The 15,933-nt window shown below is 55.4% G+C and overlaps 1 protein-coding gene across 2 annotated transcripts; it reads right to left on the bottom strand.

The window, feature by feature from the left end:
* Nucleotides 1-1,256: 1,256 nt before the first annotated feature.
* Nucleotides 1,257-15,748, bottom strand: guk1 (guanylate kinase 1). Of its 2 annotated transcripts, none has more exons than XM_012964469.3 (8): nt 8,699-8,800; nt 7,301-7,414; nt 6,529-6,570; nt 6,287-6,383; nt 4,486-4,624; nt 3,331-3,415; nt 2,683-2,768; nt 1,257-2,490 (listed from the first exon to the last, which is right to left on the bottom strand). In XM_012964469.3, the coding sequence occupies exons 2-8, from the start codon at nt 7,410-7,412 to the stop codon at nt 2,455-2,457; spliced, it is 597 nt and encodes a 198-aa protein (XP_012819923.1). In that variant the 5' UTR covers nt 7,413-7,414; nt 8,699-8,800; the 3' UTR covers nt 1,257-2,454.
* Between the last annotated feature and the right edge of the window lie 185 nt (nt 15,749-15,933).

Here is a 15,933-nt window from a genome sequence, read left to right on the forward strand (position 1 = left end):
ATCAGTAACCGATACAAGAGGGGAAGAGAGCCCTGCCCAAAAGAGCTTACACTCTACAAGGAGTAACATATAAAGCAATCAGTAACCGATACAGGAGGGGAAGAGAGCCCTGCCCAAAAGAGCTTACACTCTACAAGGAGTAACATATAAAGCAATCAGTAACCGATACAAGAGGGGAAGGGAGCCCTGCCCAAAAGAGCTTACACTCTACAAGGAGTAACATATAAAGCAATCAGTAACCGATACAGGAGGGGAAGGGAGCCCTGCCCAAAAGAGCTTACACTCTACAAGGAGTAACATATAAAGCAATCAGTAACCGATACAAGAGGGGAAGAGAGCCCTGCCCAAAAGAGCTTACACTCTACAAGGAGTAACATATAAAGCAATCAGTAACCGATACAGGAGGGGAAGAGAGCCCTGCCCAAAAGAGCTTACACTCTACAAGGATTTTGCAAGCAGAGTTCCTACAGAGCTGGACACCCTGCATCAAGAAGAAAGGAAAGATGGTGGAACCGTGTCCCTAGCAAAGTCCCCCGGCTGGTTTAACTTGTGTGCATCGGCCTGGGGGTGCCTTAAGCTGCCCATATATACGCTGATAAAAGCTTCTGACGCCCCAGACTGAGTTGGTTGCTTATTGGCCCATATATGGGGCCCATGCGACAGCCTGCCCAACCAATATCTGGCAGAGAATTGGGCAGATATCTACCTGCAAAGGGTGTGATGTATTAATGCAGGCCTATCTTGATGGGTCTCCCTAGGCTCTTATCATGATCTGATCATTTCACATTGTACCCACTTGTAAGCCTGCCCCCTCCCAATCCCACAATTCCCTGTTGCACACGTGATGTCAATAAGGAAAGGAACATCCCAGTGCAATGCATTGTGGGTGATGTAGTTCCTGCATGCTGTCTGTAAGCTGTGGGGAAGTTGTTACAATGTGTAACATCAGTGTTTTAGTCCCTCCTCCCCTGCCAGGATTTCCAATGATGCAGAAAGAGTAGAACAGTTTTGCAGCTGGATTTCAGCATATAAAAATGGGATTTATTACTGTTTGAAGGAACAGATTACAGGGATAGGGATATTATGGGTTTCTGGGTTGTGTGGGGCTCTTTAACACATTTTGGTTTGGAAGCCGGAGTTCCCCTTTAATGAATGAAACCAGTATTCTGTCTCATAGGGACCCGACTCTGCACCAATCCACGGGCGGCGCAAGTGTTTAGCAGCGCAAGATTCCACAAAAAGCACAAACAAGAGGATTCTCTACCAAAAAAACAGATTTTTACTATTCTGTCGGTGAGACACAAGATCAGCCACTTACTGTACAGGTTACACAATATAAATATATCATTTGCATTATTAGGTGAGAGAGTACAGACTGCCCCCGTTAGAAAGACTCGGTGGGCTCATTTATAAAAACGGGGCAAATTTGCACCTGGGCGGTAACCCATAGCAACCATCTGTGATAGGATATTTCCCGCCAGCTTTCGGAAGAACAATGAAAGCAAATATCTGACTGGTTGCCATGGGTTACTGCCCTGTTGCCAAGTGTTTATAAATGACCCGCTGAATCTTAGCGCATTGTTAAACCCCCCCCCCCCATATACTGTATATATATATATATATATATATATATATATATTCTACTACTGAATGTCAAATAGGCAATACACACCCAGATATTAGGAACATATCATATATACTAACTGTCATAGGCCCCGCCCATCACTGTCTGTCACATGGTATAATGATCAGTGAAAACAAAACACACCTATATATAGGGAATATATATATTATAATACCTTCTCGTTACAGACCCCACCCACTTAGCCCACCCTGGATAAGCCTGCACTCATTGGTCACATTCCTCCTAGATTTTTAGGTTGAGGAGGGGGGGCTAGATAGCACCTTTGTCAGATTCATCTTCTGGTATAAAAAAGGTTGAACCAATTTCTTGCTTGTGCTCTTATTGGTACGGGGGGGGGGGGTTGTTTTTGTCCCCCATGATGTGGAAGTGGTACAGCCATTGGTTTTTGTCCCCCATGAGGTGGGAAGTGGTACAGCCATTTCCCTAGGAAGGGAGGGACTTATGGAAGACATGGGCGTGTCCCTAGCAGCACACACAGGAGAGACACTGGCAGTTCTACAGTAACATGAGCAACGCTTGGCCCCGCCCAGTTAGGGCAGTTTCAATAACCATCTCGCTGTCGTGGTTACGGTAATAAAGATGAAGGCAGATATTTCACTGGCTGGTAGGGAATACTGGTTCCGGAGCAGCTGAGGAAGGAGTTTCGCTCACAAAGAGTCGACATTACTCGCCAAAAGGGGGTTCTACATTTATTTTCCTACCGGTCGGGGCCCTAAAACATGAAATGGGTCGATGCGTCGTGCAGGAGAAACGCCGCCAGGAATGCTTGTGGTAGTGGGAGGAGCTAGGGGAAGTGGGCTGTCCTTCAGTCAGGAATTCTTGCTGCTCTGGGCTTGTTTGATCTCCTGCGGAACAGAGAAATAGAATAGTTACCCTGTGTGACTCCCCCACTACATGTGCAGGAGCGAAGGCTGGGGGCCGTCATCTATGTATCAGTTTCATGCAGCACTACAACTCCCAGCATCCCCCACTACAACATCTGTAACTACTTTTCCTCCCACCAATCAGATTTTTCCACCCCCGTTCAGTGCACTTACTTGTGCCAGGGTTCCCTTCAGATGAGCGTAGGCCTCTTCTAAATCATCATTGACAATAATGGCATCAAACAGACCAGGCTCTTTGCCTTTAAAATACAAAAATAACAGGCAGTTAGATAGGGACGCCCACAGAGGGGACAGCAGAGGCATCTGGGAGTGCTACTGGCAATAGCGTTCATTTCAGTAGTTCCTATGGGAGCTGTCTGTATTATGTGTAACTTGCCGCATATGAAACAATGAAACCTATTTTGCAACAAGCAGCTGGTTTGTAGCTTAGTTCTAAGAAAGTTACCGTATATACTCGAGTATAAGCCGATCCGAATATAAGCCGAGGTACCTAATTTTACCTACGAAAACTGGAAAAACCTATTGACTCAAGTATAAGCCTAGGGTGGGAAATGTGCTGAAAAACTCGGCTTATACTCGAGTATATACGGTAAGTTGGAGAGAGGGGCTTGGCACCGCAAATACATGATAAAAATAACCTTAACGGAAGTGACAGGTTGATGGAAATAGAGTTGTTGCCTGTCTGGGGCATCCTGATTGGCCCCAAGCCTGTACCAGGGTATCCTGGGAACAATCACAGGGCAGCCATGTTAGAATCTCTGCTCTGCTGGTTCTGACCAAGGAAAATCCCAGGACACTTACTGATCTCCAGGTCGGCTATTGCTGCGTTCAGTCTTTTCTGTAAACTTTCCTCCGACTCTGTGTTTCTGTCTCGTAACCGCTTCTCCTGTTTCCGAGAAAAAAACATCATGTTATGTTTTTCCCAATTCTCACTATACACTAAGCCAAAAGGTTCCCTTGCAACGTGATTGGTTACCTAGTTGAAAACAGCAGGGAGCCAATCGCGCTTTTCCTATATCTACCTATTAGGCCAGAGTCACAGGTGGGGAACCAATCATGCTTTTCCTATATCTCTACCTATTAGGCCGACTGACCCAATTTCAAGATTCCACAGGGGAAAGGTGACAAAGTGTTTGAAAAGCCGGAGGCAACATTCCAAATAGGCACCGTGTTATTTGCCCCATGGGTTGCGCCCTAGGAATGGAATGGGCTGCACCTTAGTCTCTGGAATGCGTTCAGAGGGGGCAGGTTACAAGTGGGTGTGCTGGTACAGCTGGGGAGTTTGCTACAGAAACCCTACTATAGTTTATATAAATACCCCGCTGTGTAGCCCCGGGGGCAGCCGTTCCTGCACTGGTACAGCTGGGGTGTTTGCTACAGAAACCCTACTATAGTTTATATAAATACCCTGCTGTGTAGCCCCGGGGGCAGCCATTCCTGCACTGGTACAGCTGGGGTGTTTGCTACAGAAACCCTACTATAGTTTATATAAATACCCCGCTGTGTAGCCCCGGGGGCAGCCATTCCTGCACTGGTACAGCAGCAGGGGTATTTATATAAACTATAGTAGGGTTTCTGTATAAGATATATATAGCTTAATTACTTTTATACATTTTCATTTTTTGGTGTTACTGTTCCTTTAATAGAGGCTATTTTGCTCTCCTTAGTAGTGCTTTTGGACTTGCATCTGGGGGAACAGTAAATGAGCCCTAGAATGTGCATAGAATGGTGCCCCTGGGGTAAAATAAACCTCACAAGTGCCAACTTTCAGAATATTTTGGTCAGTGCTTGGGCTACAGTAACAGAAGGGAGCTGTAAGTCACAAGGATGTGGGTGAGTGGGAGAGCGAGGCCTGGGTGCTGTGACTGCCTGGCACCCACACACCTGGAGCCGCCCACCCAAGCAGCCATTACCTGGCACAACCCCCTATGAATGAGCTGACGTGTAGGAACTTACTAATATTGGAACTGACGGTGGGTGAATGGAGATGTAAATGGGATTCAGACTGGTCTTCTTTATGCTCTTCACTCCCTGCATGTCGATATCCAGTATACAGATCTGGTTCCTGGCCTGGACGGCCTGCACGGCGGCGGTACTGTGGGGAGAAGCGCCACATCCAATCAAACATTCTGCCTTACACTTTGCTCCAATCAGAAACCAGAGCAAACTGTTCAGGCCAGATCTTTGGCATTATACAAGTCAACATGATTTTCAGCGAGTCCCCAATATCCATTTATCCCTCATTCTCACATGTTTCGTTAAAGGGGAGGTTCACCTAATTAAAGGTGAGCTACCCCTTTAAACCTGTATTACATAAGATCTCCTCCAGGTTTCTATCAGCTGGCTTCTGCTACATTGTTTCAGGAGTCAGAAGCAGCAGTGTGGAGACTATAAGCAGGTTACACAACGTAAGGCTTGCAGCTAGCATTAAAGCACAGATCACAAGTACCCGCTGCGCCACAATCTGCTTCCCTAATAATCCTATTAGCGGGTCAGGAAGGGTTAAATGAATGAGTGACAGCTCTGGTGATGGAATATATTCCAAGGTGTCTTTCACTGCAGAAACCCACAGCCCATAATATAATTCTCCCCCCCCCCCTAAAATACAAGTGCCCCTCATCACTGGGCTATTGCTCTTATACTGATAAAGTACATTTATACCCCCGAAAATACAGTATGGGGGCCGACTGCCCTGCCCCGGGGTTATACAAACACAACAGAACTGTTGACGCCTCTAGAGGGGCAACCGGCTGCGGTCACTCTGCCATCTGTCTATAGGCTGGCACGGCTAGAGGTGGCACAGATGGGCTCTACCATAAACAGGGAAACTTTCTAAATGTGACTTCTTCCCAGAATTCTTGTTGTTTTGTATATAGAGGAGGTGGGGCATTGGGAATTCTGTGGGAACAAAAAGAAATGTGAATTCTTTCCCAAAATTCCTGCTGCGCATCTCACTACTTAACTGGGGGTGGGGTGGGGTGGGGGGGGGGGGCGCATGTGATGGCTGCCGGGTCCTCAGGCAAATCCCTTATTAACCCAAGGTATCAGGAAGTCAGAGCCACGGGACTGATAAACAAGCTACAGATGGAGCAGGCTTGGCTTGCATATATAACCTGTGCCCCCTCCTACTGGCTGTGCCCCCTCCTACTGGCTGTGCCCCCTCCTACTGGCTGTGCCCCCCTCCTACTGGCTGTGCCCCCCTCCTACTGGCTGTGCCCCCCTCCTACTGGCTGTGCCCCCTCCTACTGGCCGTGACCCCCTCCTACTGGCCGTGACCCCCTCCTACTGGCTGTGACCCTCCTACTGGCTGTGACCCTCCTATTGGCTGTGACCCTCCTACTGGCTGTGACCCTCTTACTGGCTGTGACCCCTCCTACTGGCTGTGACCCTCCTACTGGCTGTGACCCCTCCTACTGGCTGTGACCCCTCCTACTGGCTGTGACCCCTCCTACTGGCTGTGACCCCCTCCTACTGGCTGTGACCCCTCCTACTAGCTGTGACCACCACAGACGTAAAGTCAAGTACATAGTGCAGCGGGCAGACAGGGAGCCTTGGGGGTGCCAGGTACAGGGGAGGCGCAGAATGAAATCTGCTCCATCTGTAGCTGCTGCACTGAGCTCCCACATACCAATATAACACACAGGCCATATACACACACACACACATTATATATATATATATATACACACACACACACACATATATATATATATATATACACACACACAGCGATGCTCATAGGCTCCCCTGTACCTACCTGGTCCCGTACATGTTCCCAGAAAACACTGCATGTTCTATAAACTCCCCTCTCTCTATTCCCTTCTTCATGTCGTCCAGACTCACAAAATGGTAATCTGAGGGGGCGGAGACAAAAATATATTATAACTGCAGCCCAATTACCATCTGACTGCCATCCCAGGGGCCAAATGATTGGATCACTATGGTTTATATACTGTTCTACTAAAAGCAATATGGCTGCTGCACATGAACGGGACTCACCTTTCCCATCAGCCTCCCCAGGGCGGGGCTTTCTCGTGGTATCTGCAAATAAACATAATAGGGAATGAGATGACTGGCAAGTGACGGGAGGTAGATACCCAGGTGGGGGGTTGGTACCCAGACGGGGGGGGGTAGGTACCAAGATGGGGGGGGGGTAGGTTTGCTCATAGCCTGTACAGAGAGATACCATAAAACTATGGCACATAGGGATTCCCCTGTACTAAGCACAATTCAGCAGGAACAGCCCCCTAAGTTTGATCATAGCCTGTACAGAGAGATACCATAAAACTATGGCACATAGGGATTCCCCTGTACTAAGCACAATTCAGCAGGAACAGCCCCCTAAGTTTGCTCATAGCCTGTACAGAGAGATACCATAAAACTATGGCACATAGGGATTCCCCTGTACTAAGCACAATTAAGCAGGAACAGCCCCCTAAGTTTGATCATAGCCTGTACAGAGAGATACCATAAAATTATGGCACATAGGGATTCCCCTGTACTAAGCACAATTCAGCAGGAACAGCCCCCTAAGTTTGATCATAGCCTGTACAGAGAGATACCATAAAATTATGGCACATAGGGATTCCCCTGCACTAAGCACAATTCAGCAGGAACAGCCCCCTAAGTTTGCTCATAGCCTGTACAGAGAGATGCCATAAAACTATGGCACATAGGGATTCCCCTGTACTAAGCACAATTCAGCAGGAACAGCCCCCTAAGTTTGCTCATAGCCTGTACAGAGAGATACCATAAAATAAAAGTTACTTACGAGAAACTGAAAAGCCAAACAGCCCTTCATATTCGTTCATGAGTCGCTTGAGGAGGGTGCTTTTCCCCGCCCCGGAGGGGCCGCTCAGCACCACTGGCCTGGGCCCAGCCATACCTGCAAATCAGAGGAGCAGGGAGTCACATGAGGCAGCGCAGGGGACACTCGGGGGATACAGTGATTGGCTAGCCATCGGGAAGTTAAGGGCAATGATTGGCTGCTGAGGAGAGTAGAAGTGCAGCTGATAGGTGGGGCAGGCGTGGGTACAGACAGCCGCTTATCTCCCCTACACTCCCCTGAGTGGCAGCAGCACAGATAACGCTACAGACTGACAGTCACGCTGATAGGGCTAAAGGGGACGCTAAACCGAAAGCAAAATGTTCCCAGAGAAAGTGCCATTCTAAGCAATTCCCTACATCCCTCCCTCCCTCGCTGCTTGGCAATGTCACTGCTACTGAGTCTGCCGTCCCTTTCTGCACCGCTGGTTCTGCCCCTTGAAACAATGCAGCAGAAGCCTGTTCCCCTGTCGGTCTGTTACTCAGCAGGCGAGGGAGGGTGGGAGTGTGGGAATGTGCCCATTATCAGCCATCCCCGTGCCTCTGCACTGCAGCACCCCCCCCCAACCTGGGAAAGTGAGACATTCCGGCTGGCTGGGCAGGGATAGAAGGGAGAAGTGCAAACACCCACACGTGCCCCACTAGTTCACTATCGGCCAGCTCACTATCAGCCAGCTCACTATCCGGCCAGCTCACTATCCGGCCACCTCACTATTGGCCAGCTCACAATCTAGCCTGCTCACTATCCGGCCAGCTCACTATCCGGCCACCTCACTATTGGCCAGCTCACAATCTAGCCTGCTCACTATCGGCCAGCTCACAATCTAGCCTGCTCACTATCGGCCAGCTCACAATCTAGCCTGCTCACTATCAGCCAGCTCGCTATCCAGCCAGCTCACTATACAGCCTGTTCACTATCAGCCAGCTCACTATCCAGCCTGTTCACTATCAGCCAGCTCACAATCCAGCCAGCTCACTATTGGCCAGCTCACTATCCAGCCTACTCACTATCGGCCAGCTCACAATCTAGCCAGCTCACAATCCAGCCTGCTCACTATCGGCCAGCTCACTATCCAGCCTGCTCACTATCGGCCAGCTCAAAATCCAGCCTGCTCACTATCGGCCAGCTTACTATTGGCCAGCTCACTATCCAGCCTGCTCACTATCGGCCAGCTCACTATCCAGCCTGCTCACTATCGGCCAGCTGACAGGGAATGTCAGTGTGTAAGCAGCACATACAGGCACTGGCCCCATCACCCCCAGGACAAATGGTCACTCCCCTTCCCTGCCAGCCCCCCACATCACTGTATATAATAGTGCAACACTACCGCCCCCATTGGCTCACCAGTGTCCCTGTGTGACTGCACCCGGCTTGTGATGAAGCAGAGGAGGAAGCAGCAGCTTTATGCTGAGGCACAATGAGAGGCTGGGACGTCAGCCAATGCCTTTAATCCTCTCTCATTCCTCCGTCCCGCCTCCCACCGACACACCCAGCCACAGCAGCTCCCTGCCGGCCTGACAGGATTGGCCGCTGCTACGGACAGGGAAATACTGCTACAGAATAGCCAGGGAGCTGCCGTGCCCACCGGCATTCTGGGACAGTCTCACATTTACATATCCCGCCCCCCCTCCTCTCAATTGTAGCAAAATGGAGACAATGAAACAGTAAATCAATCTGCAACTTGTTCTCATTGTTACACTTCTGACTGTACTGGGGTTGCTAGGGTCACTGGCTTTAGCAACTAAACACTAGATAAAATGTCAACATTAAAGGGAAAGTGATACATATTTATAGGGATTTATCACTATGAATTCAAAAGGTGGTTCATCTATATGTTAACTATTAGTGAGTTATACAATGGCTAATTATAAGCAACTTTGCAATTGGTCCTTATTACTTATGTTTTAAATTTTTTAAATTATTTGAATTCTGACTCTTTGCAGCTTTCAAATGGGGGTCACTGACCCCGGCAGCCAAAACCTATTACTCTGTGAGGCTCCAGTTTTATTGTTACTGTTACTTTTTATTCCTTTTCTTTCTATTAAGCCCCTCTCCTATTCATATTCCTGTCTCTCATCCAAACCACATCCTGGTTACTAAGGTCATTTGGACCCTAGCAACTAGATAGCTGCTGAAACTCCAAACTGGAAAGCAGCTGAACAAAAAGTGAAATAATTGAAGAAGGAAAAATAATGAAAAAAAAAGACCAATTGCAAATTGTCTCAGAATATCACTCTCTACATTATACTGATTGAAACAACCCCTTATAAAGCCTACCCCATCATGATTTCATAACCCAAAAGCTTTTCCTGGCAGGAGAAGCCTCTAATCTGCCCGGGGCTTATGGGCACCACCTAAATATAAGCCCAAAGCTGATTACAGGTCAGAGGAACGTTGGCGCGGGAGCAAAGCATCTCATGGAGGGGAGGGAAGCCACAAACTCACTGCCTTCTAATTCTTCTTTAAATAAACCCAGATGATACTGTATGAGAGCCGCTTTGTGCCCCCCCCTGCCCACTGTTACCCTCAGCTCAGCAGCCCTACTGTGGGTAACATGGCAATCACTTGCATTGGTAATGAGCTTATTAGTCACAGATCTGTGTAACAGCGCCATCTAATGGTCATTAGATATAAGTACAACTGTATCAATAGGCGTATAAGTATATAGATCCCTATAGATCTATCTGTATCATTCATTATTATAGTTACTATTAATATGAACGCATAATTATAAGGCACCAATATATTTCACATTATGGAAGGGTGCATATACCAAACAGGGTGACTGTTACCCCAATGTTTCTATATATCTGTAACCTTGTTATGGGCTAAGGGGGCCCAGCCTGAAGGCCAGTTAGGGGGGGATTTGGGGTGAGTGCTTATTTGTGCCCTGGGTACCCCTGGAACTATAGCAGGGTGACTGTTACCCCAATGTTTCTATATATCTGTAACCTTGTTATGGGCTAAGGGGGCCCAGCCTGAAGGCCAGTTAGGGGGGATTTGGGGTGAGTGCTTATTTGTGCCCTGGGTACCCCTGGAACTATAGCGGGGTGACTGTTACCCCAATGTTTCTATATATCTGTAACCTTGTTATGGGCTAAGGGGGCCCAGCCTGAAGGCCAGTTAGGGGGGGATTTGGGGTGAGGGCTTATTTGTGCCCTGGGTACCCCTGGAACTATAGCGGGGTGACTGTTACCCCAATGTTTCTATATATCTGTAACCTTGTTATGGGCTAAGGGGGCCCAGCCTGAAGGCCAGTTAGGGGGGATTTGGGGTGAGTGCTTATTTGTGCCCTGGGTACCCCTGGAACTATAGCAGGGTGACTGTTACCCCAGTGTTTCTCTATATCTGTGGGTGGGGTGTGGGGGGTGCTACATTGTTAGGCAGGCAAACTCCTGCCCTTAGTTACAGCGAATCAGGAAGAGTCTGATCATGTGACTGTGGTCCTGTGTTTCCAATTAAAGGGCTAATCACAAGCACAAGAGCTATATTAGCAGACCAGTAACAACATTTTGTTAAAGGGGAAGTTCACTTTTAAATTTTTGTTATGCTGGTGTTTTCTTTTCAGCCTTTCCCTCTCCTCTGTGGAGTCAGTGACTGTGGGAAGGACATAAGGACTGAGTGACAGAGGGGCAGAAGGACTGAGGGACAGAAGAACTGAGGGACAGAGGGGCAGAAGGACTGAGGGGCAGAAGGACTGAGGGGCAGAAGGACTGAGGGGCAGGGGGACTGAGGGGAAGGGGGACTGAGGGGAAGGGGGACTGAGGGGCAGGGGGACTGAGGGGCAGGGGGACTGAGGGGCAGGGGGACTGAGGGACAGAAGAACTGAGGGACAGAAGAACTGAGGGACAGAGGGGCAGAAGGACTGAGGGGCAGGGGGACTGAGGGACAGAAGAACTGAGGGACAGAGGGACAGAGGGGCAGGGGGCCAGAGGGGCAGGGGGCCAGAGGGGCAGGGGGCCAGAGGGGCAGGGGGACAGAGGGGCAGGGGGACTGAGGGGCAGGGGGACTGAGGGGCAGGGGGACTGAGGGGCAGGGGGACTGAGGGACAGAGGGGCAGGGGGACTGAGGGCAGGGGGACTGAGGGGCAGGGGGGACTGAGGGACAGAGGGGCAGGGGGACTGAGGGGCAGGGGGACTGAGGGGCAGGGGGACTGAGGGGCAGGGGGACTGAGGGGCAGGGGGACTGAGGGACAGAGGGGCAGGGGGACAGAGGGGCAGGGGGACAGAGGGGCAGGGGGACAGAGGGGCAGGGGGACAGAGGGGCAGGGGGACTGAGGGGCAGGGGGACTGAGGGGCAGGGGGACTGAGGGGCAGAAGGACTGAGGGGCAGGGGGACTGAGGGACAGAAGAACTGAGGGACAGAGGGGCAGAAGGACTGAGGGGCAGGGGGACTGAGGGGCAGGGGGACTGAGGGGCAGGGGGACTGAGGGGCAGGGGGACAGAGGGGCAGGGGGACAGAGGGGCAGGGGGACAGAGAGGGGCAGGGGGACAGAGGGGCAGGGGGACAGAGGGGCAGGGGGACAGAGGGGCAGGGGGACAGGGGACTGAGGGGCAGGGGGACTGAGGGGCAGGGGGACTGAGGGGCAGGGGACTGAGGGGCAGGGGGACTGAGGGGCAGGGGACTGAGGGGCAGGGGGACTGAGGGGCAGGGGGAGGGGACTGAGGGGCAGGGGCAGGGGGACAGAGGGGCAGGGGGACAGAGGGCAGGGGGACAGAGGGCAGGGGGACAGAGGGGCAGGGGGACAGAGGGGCAGGGGGACAGAGGGGCAGGGGGGCAGGGGGACAGAGGGGGCAGGGGGGCAGGGGGACAGAGGGGCAGGGGGACTGAGGGCAGGGGGACTGAGGGGGCAGGGGGACTGAGGGGCAGGGGACTGAGGGGCAGGGGGACAGAGGGGCAGGGGACTGAGGACAGGGGGACAGAGGGGCAGGGGGACAGAGGGGCAGGGGGACTGAGGGACAGAGGGGCAGGGGACTGAGGGACAGAGGGGCAGGGGGACTGAGGGCAGGGGGACTGAAGGGACAGAGGGGCAGGGGGACTGAGGAACAGAGGGGCAGGGGGACTGAGGAACAGAGGGGCAGGGGACTGAGGGACAGAGGGGCAGGGGGACTGAGGGACAGAGGGGCAGGGGGACTGAGGGACAGAGGGGCAGGGGGACAGAGGGGCAGGGGGACTGAGGGGCAGAGGGGACTGAGGGACAGAGGGGCAGGGGGACAGAGGGGCAGGGGGACAGAGGGGCAGGGACAGAGGGCAGGGGACAGGGGCAGGGGGACAGAGGGGCAGGGGACAGAGGGACTGAGGGGCAGGGGGACTGAGGGGCAGGGCAGGGGGGGGACTGAGGGGCAGGGGGACTGAGGGCAGGGGGACTGAGGGGAGGGGGACTGAGGGGCAGGGGGACTGAGGGGCAGGGGGACTGAGGGACAGAGGGGACTGAGGGACAGAGGAGCAGGGGGACTGAGGGGCAGGGGGACAGAGGGGCAGGGGGACTGAGGGACAGAGGGGCAGGGGGACTGAGGGACAGAGGGGCAGGGGGACTGAGGGACAGAGGGGCAGACTGAGGGACAGAGGGGCAGGGGGACTGAGGACTGAGGGGCAGGGGGACTGAGGGACTGAGGGCAGGGGGACTGAGGGCAGGGGGACAGAGGGGCAGGGGGACAGAGGGGCAGGGGGACTGAGGGACAGAGGGGCAGGGGGACTGAGGGACAGAGGGGCAGGGGGACTGAGGGACAGAGGGGCAGGGGGACAGAGGGACTGAGGGGCAGGGGGACTGAGGGACAGAGGGGCAGGGGGACTGAGGGACAGAGGGGCAGAGGGGCAGGGGGACTGAGGGACAGAGGGGCAGGGGGACTGAGGGACAGAGGGGCAGGGGGACTGAGGGCAGAGGGGCAGGGGGACTGAGGGACAGAGGGGCAGGGGGACAGAGGGACTGAGGGGCAGGGGGACTGAGGGGCAGAGGGGCAGGGGACAGAGGGACTGAGGGGCAGGGGGACTGAGGGGCAGAGGGGCAGGGGGACTGAGGGGCAGGGGGACTGAGGGGACTGAGGGGCAGGGGGACTGAGGGGCAGGGGGACTGAGGGGACTGAGGGGCAGGGGGACTGAGGGGCAGGGGACTGAGGGGCAGGGGGACTGAGGGGCAGAGGGGCAGGGGGACTGAGGGGCAGGGGACTGAGGGGCAGGGGGACTGAGGGGCAGAGGGGCAGGGGGACTGAGGGGCAGGGGACTGAGGGGACTGAGGGGCAGGGGGACTGAGGGGCAGGGGGACTGAGGGGACTGAGGGGCTGAGGGGACTGAGGGGCAGGGGGACTGAGGGGCAGGGGACAGAGGGGCAGGGGGACAGAGGGCAGGGGGACAGAGGGGCAGGGGGACAGAGGGGCAGGGGACAGAGGGGCAGGGGGACAGGGGGACTGAGGGGCAGGGGACTGAGGGGCAGGGGGACTGAGGGCAGGGGGACTGAGGGGCAGGGGGACTGAGGGGCAGGGGAGGGGGACTGAGGGCAGGGGGAGGGGGACAGAGGGGCAGGGGGACAGAGGGGCAGGGGGACAGAGGGGCAGGGGGACAGAGGGGCAGAGGGGCAGGGGGAGGGGGCGAGGGGCAGGGGGACTGAGGGGCAGGGGGACTGAGGGGCAGGGGACTGAGGGGGGGGGACAGAGGGCAGGGGACGGCAGAGGGGACAGAGGGACAGGGGGACAGAGGGGCAGGGGGACTGAGGGACAGCAGGGGGCAGGGGGACTGAGGGGCAGGGGGACTGAGGGACAGAGGGGCAGGGGGACTGAGGAACAGGGGCAGGGGCTGAGGAACAGAGGGGCAGAGGGGACTGAGGGACTGAGGGGCAGGGGACTGAGGGACAGAGGGGCAGGGGGACTGAGGGACAGGGGGCAGGGGAGGGGGGACAGAGGGGCAGGGGGACTGAGGGGCAGAGGGGACTGAGGGACAGAGGGGCAGGGGGACAGAGGGGCAGGGGACAGAGGGGCAGGGGGACAGAGGGGCAGGGGGACTGAGGGGCAGGGGACAGGGACAGAGGGGCAGGGGGACAGAGGGGCAGGGGACAGAGGGACTGAGGGGCAGGGGGACTGAGGGGCAGGGGGACAGAGGGGCAGGGGGACAGAGGGGCAGGGGACTGAGGGGCAGGGGGGACTGAGGGGCAGGGGGACTGAGGGGCAGGGGGACTGAGGGACAGAGGGGACTGAGGGACAGAGGAGCAGGGGGACTGAGGGGCAGGGGGACAGAGGGGCAGGGGGACTGAGGGACAGAGGGGCAGGGGGACTGAGGGACAGAGGGGCAGGGGGACTGAGGGACAGAGGGGCAGGGGGACAGAGGGGCAGGGGGACTGAGGGACAGAGGGGCAGGGGGACTGAGGGACAGAGGGGCAGGGGACTGAGGGACTGAGGGGCAGGGGGACTGAGGGGCAGGGGGACAGAGGGGCAGGGGGACTGAGGGACAGAGGGGCAGGGGGACTGAGGGACAGAGGGGCAGGGGGACTGAGGGGCAGGGGGACAGAGGGACTGAGGGGCAGGGGGACTGAGGGACAGAGGGGCAGGGGGACTGAGGGACAGAGGGGCAGGGGGACTGAGGGACAGAGGGGCAGGGGGACTGAGGGACAGAGGGCAGGGGGACTGAGGGGCAGAGGGGCAGGGGGACTGAGGGACAGAGGGGCAGGGGGACAGAGGGACTGAGGCGGCAGGGGGACTGAGGGGCAGAGGGGCAGGGGGACAGAGGGACTGAGGGGCAGGGGGACTGAGGGGCAGAGGGGCAGGGGGACTGAGGGGCAGGGGGACTGAGGGGACTGAGGGGCAGGGGGACTGAGGGGCAGGGGGACTGAGGGGACTGAGGGGCAGGGGACTGAGGGGCAGGGGGACTGAGGGGCAGGGGGACTGAGGGGCAGGGGGACTGAGGGGCAGAGGGGCAGGGGGACTGAGGGGCAGGGGGACTGAGGGGACTGAGGGGCAGGGGGACTGAGGGACTGAGGGGCAGGGGGACTGAGGGACTGAGGGGGCAGGGGGACTGAGGGGCAGGGGGACTGAGGGGGCAGAGGGGCAGGGGGACTGAGGGGCAGGGGGACTGAGGGGACTGAGGGCAGGGGGACTGAGGGACTGAGGGGCAGGGGGACTGAGGACTGAGGGGCAGGGGGACTGAGGGGCAGGGGGACTGAGGGGCAGGGGGACTGAGGGGCAGGGGGACTGAGGGGCAGGGGGACTGAGGGGCAGGGGGACTGAGGGACTGAGTGACGCTGGGTGGGAGATGAAGACGAGGCTTGCGCAATAAAGAGGTGAGTGACAGAGGCGGTTACCATGGTTACGGACCAGACCCAAGCGCTATAAAGGAATCCCAGCAGCACATACCTGCAGCCGTTACCCGGAAGACCTTACTCCAGCTGCTGATCATGGAGCTCACACTGCGGCTCTCACTGCCTCTGGGCGGGACCACGTGGAACAATCACTACACAGAAAGGGGCGGGGCCAAGAGGAAGCGGAGCTTGTCCCGCCCCCCAGTACTCCCCTGCACTATAACGGGGCGTGGCTAACTACATTCGTTTCAGCACAGGCGGTACAGCAACAAACGGGCCAATCAGCGAGAGAGGC

Source organism: Xenopus tropicalis, chromosome 6 (genome assembly GCF_000004195.4).
Source record: "Xenopus tropicalis strain Nigerian chromosome 6, UCB_Xtro_10.0, whole genome shotgun sequence".
NCBI classification, from domain to species: Eukaryota; Metazoa; Chordata; class Amphibia; order Anura; family Pipidae; genus Xenopus; species Xenopus tropicalis.

What these genes read in the sequence shown, in the direction of transcription:
- guk1 (XM_012964469.3), bottom strand. Translation starts at nt 7,412, where the DNA reads ATGGCTGGGCCCAGGCCAGTGGTGCTGAGCGGCCCCTCCGGGGCGGGG. An exon ending in GTTTGGCTTTTCAGTTTCTC is followed by an intron (nt 6,571 to 7,300) that starts GTAAGTAACTTT and finishes GTTTATTTGCAG; the next exon opens with ATACCACGAGAAAGCCCCGC. An exon ending in TGAAGGGAACCCTGGCACAA is followed by an intron (nt 2,491 to 2,682) that starts GTAAGTGCACTG and finishes TCTGTTCCGCAG; the next exon opens with GAGATCAAACAAGCCCAGAG.